The sequence below is a fragment of the Ctenocephalides felis genome, unplaced genomic scaffold (assembly GCF_003426905.1).
Source record: "Ctenocephalides felis isolate EL2017-DRISC unplaced genomic scaffold, ASM342690v1 CF-g0.4_SCAFFOLD_01604, whole genome shotgun sequence".
Lineage (NCBI taxonomy): Eukaryota > Metazoa > Arthropoda > Insecta > Siphonaptera > Pulicidae > Ctenocephalides > Ctenocephalides felis.
This window is the reverse complement of record NW_020537758.1, coordinates 36376722-36382529: the sequence shown is the minus strand read 5'-3', so window position 1 is coordinate 36382529 and position 5808 is coordinate 36376722. Positions and strand designations below refer to the sequence as shown.

General features: G+C 31.2%; 1 protein-coding gene across 1 annotated transcript in view; it reads left to right on the top strand.

The window, feature by feature from the left end:
• Positions 1 to 4325, top strand: part of LOC113373682 (keratin, type I cytoskeletal 9-like) — a 7120-nt gene extending 2795 nt beyond the window's left edge. The window contains exons 5-10 of the mRNA XM_026613963.1: positions 103 to 333; positions 400 to 495; positions 569 to 730; positions 943 to 1013; positions 4024 to 4119; positions 4241 to 4325. Coding sequence (XP_026469748.1) covers positions 103 to 333; positions 400 to 495; positions 569 to 730; positions 943 to 1013; positions 4024 to 4086 — 623 coding nt within the window. The 3' untranslated portion in view covers positions 4087 to 4119; positions 4241 to 4325. The remainder of the gene's footprint in view (positions 1 to 102; positions 334 to 399; positions 496 to 568; positions 731 to 942; positions 1014 to 4023; positions 4120 to 4240) is intronic.
• Positions 4326 to 5808: the final 1483 nt, after the last annotated feature.

Genomic DNA, 5808 nt, shown 5'->3' with positions numbered 1-5808 from the left:
GAACGGGCGGACTACCGGTAAATACAGCTTCTGGACCAACCTATGGACCAGGAAGTTCTGGCAAACCTTGATTTAGTGGTACTGGACCTGGTTCACATGCAGGCCCATCATATGGAAGTGGACCCGGTTCAAGTGGCCCAACGTTCGGAGGTGGTTCGAGTTTGAGTGGTCCTGGTTCTAGTTTACACTCAAGTCCATCTTACGGAAGTCATCCAGGCTCGAGTGGTCCTGCATCTAGCCCACATGGTAGTGGTACGCATTATACTGGAGGATTTGGCGGTAGTCCGGGCGTTTTAGGTAATCAACCGCAACAAGGATCAAGTGTTGGATCAGGTACCTACAGTTTACAGGACTATAGGCGAAACATTATTTCATTTAAATATGATTTTACTTCTGTAGGAGCTGGGGCTTATTCCGGTTCTGGATCTGGAGTCGGCGGTGCAGGCGTCGGCGGTGTAGGAGTTGGCGGTGTTGGATCACCGTACAGCCCTGGCGGTATATATTTTTAAAATTATAGTATAGATAATTTTTGTCAAATTAAATATAGAGATATAACGTTGATTTTTAGCTGGCGGAAGTGGACAAAAAGCTCCCGCTGGTGTAGGCTGTATGACTGGTTGCACAAATGGTGGCAAAGGAACTCATTATACTGGAGGATTTGGAGGTAGCCCAGGCGTGTTAGGCTTGCAAGATAAACCAGGAATTAATGTCGGGGCCGGAGGAGGAGCAGGTATATTATGCGACGTAAATTCTTCTCTTGTTTACTATATATTGCTTTAGTAAAGCAAATTACAAAATGTTTAGTTTACGACCCAAAAAAGCTTGCAAAACGTGATATTATGTTTATATACTAATTATAATTATTAGAATATAATTAAATATAATTATTAATGCTTAATTATAAATACATTGAAAAATGTTTCAAATGAAGTATTTATGTAGTTAGCAGTGCAGGATCTTATTCCGGAAGTGGTTCATCACCTGGACACCTTGGATCAGGAAACCTTCTTACGGTAAATAAGTATGCAATATTTATTTAGATTTAAGTTCATTTTTTCAAGGTTCAAAAATCACCAAAATTGATGATTTAGGTTCGCATCGTTTAGGCAAAGATAGTCCAATTTTTGTATTTAAAGCAGATCCTAATTTAAATGCGCGAAAACGAAATTCATTAAAGCATCGTGGGCATTCAAGAGCTATTGCTACTAGAAATTTACAATTACCTACTGAACAAAGTATGGTATATAAATTGCAAGAAGAAAATATAAAAATAAAAAATGCTCAAAGCATTGAACACAATTCTATCGCCCCAGTAGCAACGACCAAACAATCTGCATTAAATAATTCAAATTGCAATCAAAATTCATGTGTAAGAAGTCATTTAGTAAAAGATTATACAAACAGTAATGTAGAAGATGAACCAGGATCGATAAGTGGTAATATCAGTATCAACTTATAAATAATTAATATTGTAGAAATGTGCAAATAATGTTGGAGTAGAAACAAAAAATTCTTGGAATAAGGTGGTAGAATTTGGATACTAATTAACAAGAAACCTGACAAATTCATTATAAAAGAGCGTTGCAATAAAACCATATTGTAATGGGTGCGCGTGGATATCACATAGTTCCTTCTGTAGTTTTCTATAGATTCTGGTAGAAATTATATTAAAATAATTACTTATAGAAAAATCTGTTATTGCAGATAATTCAAAAGTTGAACAATTACCTATCAGTGATCAAACCGCCCATGATATAATAAAGTCAAGATTTAATGAAGATTCTAAGAACAATCATTTGGATCCTACATTAGCTAAATTGAATGACTCTATAAACGAAATACATATTGATAACAATGTTACAATGAATTCAGTATATCTCGATGGAACAGCTTATATTAAAGTTGATACAATGACGCCTACTCCTAACAGCATATCAACCACCACAAATACTGACGACATTTCACCAACAATCAAAATGAATGTAAATACAGAATCTGAAATGGTAGATAATACGATGGGTTTTACGGATTCAGCAACAAGAACATCAAATGTGAATCTAGCATCAAAAAGTGGCAATGATTCAATTATTTCCTTGACACTTCAACAACGTCGATGAATTCAAATAAGTCATCAGAAACTGTATTTGAGATAACTATCCCACTAGAATCTTCAACAATGAGTATGCATTTGAATACAGCAAGCATTGTCGACGATGTAACTACACCAATAAATTTGTCAGTAAACACCACAAGGCAAATGCAGTGTCTGAACCTGTTGATAATCCGAATGCTTCTGCGGATCCAATAATTATGACAACAAATGTAGATATAGAATTAAAAGCTGGCGATCCAATTACTTCTATAGAACCATCGACAATGAAAACAAATATAAATTCAATGCCAGAACTTGTCAGAGATGCTCATACCGATTCATCGAACATTATAATGGATCTGAATACAGTTCCAAAAACTGCCAATGATCCAATGACTAATATAGACTCATCAACAATGACAACTAATGTAATTACAGTATCAAAATTAGATAATCCAGTAACGTTTACAGATTTATCAACGATGACAACAAATGCAAACACGATGTCTAATCCAGAAAAGAACATAAAGGTTACGACTGAAAGCTATATTCATGACGATAAAATGCCATCAACTATGGTTCAAACTACATCTTCAAGTATTCTAAATAATACTCATTTACACTCTAATGAGAGAGATAAAAAATGACACTAATGTCGAAATATCATCATTTGTTTTCAGATGATAAAACAACTGTTCCAACAGAAACAAATCATAAAGATTCTACAGATAGTAAGACATTATTCACAACTGAAATAACCACAGATCAATATTCAACTACTTCGATTGATCCATATACCACTAATCCATATGAAATTAAAATGACTACCGGTTCTACCACAACTTCAGATTATAATAAAGATAAACATGTTATAACTACTACAGATTCAATAACTAGTAACAATATGCTAAAACATGCTGAAAGTTTACCAAAGCAAGAAAATATAAAACACAAAAATTTCATGGAATACATTCCAGTAGTTGTGTTACAGGAATCGCATCCTATTTTCAAACAAAATCCAAATTTGAAACCTAAAAATAAAATAAAAAATAATGATAATATTATCCCCATGGCGACTATGGACGCACCAATTTTAGAAACTAATTTAGAACAAATTTCTGATCAAAATGATGCAACACCGCAAAATAATTTGTCAGATGATTATAAATCAGAAAATAAAAATAATGATAAAAACATGATTGCTGAAGAGACTAGCAAAGTGGATGTACCAATCCTTTCTAATAGATTTGCTGAAAATATAAATGGTCATGTAAAAAATAACCTTTGTGAACACAATTGTAATGAAGGAAAACCACTTGTAGATCCTATTTTGATAAATAACTCAAACCAAGATGATATTTATCAGGGTAAACCAGAATCATACATAAAACATCAGGAACCCGAAAATATAAATACAAATCAATTTGTACAATCAGACCAAAACTCTCAGCCATCGCAGAGTTTTACAACAAACATACCGTTTGAAAACACGAACCAACAGGATTTGGGTTCACAAATTCCTAATTATCCATTTACAAATTTTGGTTTCCCAAATAACTTCTTTGTAAATCCATTCCAAAATGCATTTAACAATTTTACTCCACCAGTATTTCCTTTCAATCAATTTGCCTTAAACAATCCTGCTGCAGAAGCTGCTGCTGCTGCATTAAAAACCTCCTTCGGAGGAGCAAACATATTATCAAACTTAGCTCAGTTACATGGAGCCCCAAATTTATTTCCAGACTTTATAAATCCATCCAATGTGCAACCACAAACATTTTCTGCACCGAATGAAGCACCACAACATAATTCACAAAATAATGAAAATATTGAAAATTCTAATCTATATTCTGATTCAGTTCAATTACCATTTAATGGCATAAATCAATATCCTGACATAAACTCACAAGAATCCACATCAAATTTCGCAGGAAGTGGTGCAGGCGGATCGCCTTATGGTGGAGCTGGAGGTTCAGGCGGACCTGGAACAATAGGATTTGGAGGTGGTCCTTCCGGCTATGGAGGAGGTAAGTTATATATGTAATTGTAACAAAAATTCATCAAAATACTTGATTATTTCCACGTTTCAATAAAAATTGTTTAAATTTGTTTGATTTGTTTAAATTTTCTTTAATTTATATTGAACAGCCGGAAGTAGCAGTGGTGCCTTTTCTGGAGCTTATTCTTCAGCAGGAAGTCTTGCAGGCAGTGGGTCTGGTGTTGGATTTGGAGGCTTACATGGTGGTGCAGGAATTAAAGGAGGTGATTAACTTAAATGAATTAGATCAATTAAGTTTCAATAATATCAGGAGAATTATTTTTATTATCACCATTATTCACAATAATGAGAAAATAATAATATAAAAACTTGTTCATAAGTTGAACATTTTATTAAATGTATAGATTTTTCAAAGTAAGAGTAAATGATTCTATCTTTTAAAAATATTATATAAAAATAAGGGATTTAATTATAAATAAATATAAAAAAATGGAGCAAATATTCGAATGAACTGAAAAACTGGTATCAACAAAAATTGCACATAAAATTACTGAAATAATATCATCATTTGTGTTTTTCACTTTTTTACAGTGACGATATTGATTCTATCATTACAAAGTAGATATCGTAATATCAAATAATTTATTTAAAATTGAACTATTTGATTGATTTGTTTTTTAATATATTAAATAGGTCATCCAGGAAGCTTTTCATCAAGTTCCAGTGGATCATATGCAAGTTCCTACGCCAGTAGTTCCAGTTATTCAGGATAATTTTTATCGAATCCAAAATATATTTTGAAATTTTCTATATATTCTAATGAATAGATATTGATATGATAAGATATAAATTAAGTTAAAATATACTTTTTGATAAATGTGATTTATTATAAAATAAATTATTATAATCTAGATAATATTACCAATTTTGATACTTGATAATTTATAACATATTGTATTCTTGCTTTGTTGATACAAAATAAAATAATATTTTATTATTAGTTCAAATAATTTGATAATATTTAGAAACATTTCTTGTGTGTTGTTTCTCTCAATGTTTCACCAAATACAAATCAAAGTTCATCATTAATTTCATCAATATCAACTTCTTTCTTGAATATTTCTTGAGGAATATGCTTGATTAAATGCTTTGGTGCAACTGGTAAATGAATCGATAATTCGTTTGCCCATATTTCTGACATTTGAATTGGATTTGATACCATTGTTTGTATAATTAAAGAAATAATTATTATGAAAAAAGCACATTTAAACATCACTGCAATAATACAAATTCACGTATAGAAAGGAAATTAATGATTATTATATACCAAAGTAAATTTACATACTTTTGAGCTGAACTATATTATTATATTAAGACGTTATAAGTTAAATTTGTAACATATTGTAATAATTTGCCATTGATTTGGTGTCAATGTCAATCAAATTATTAGAAATATGAATATATAAGCAAGTTTAAGTCGTTTCCAGAGATAAGCACATTCAAAACAATTTGTAAAATTTATGAAATATGTAATAGTTATACATAAATGTTTTATGTATATGTTTCATATTTATTTGAAAACACAAGAAAATTTTTAAAGAATTGTTATCGATAGTATTTAAAAAAATAATATAAAGTAATTGCTTGAATTTATCCATGGTTTTACTACTCAGTATATGTACATCACTAAATTTTAATTAGAACAATAACTAGAATA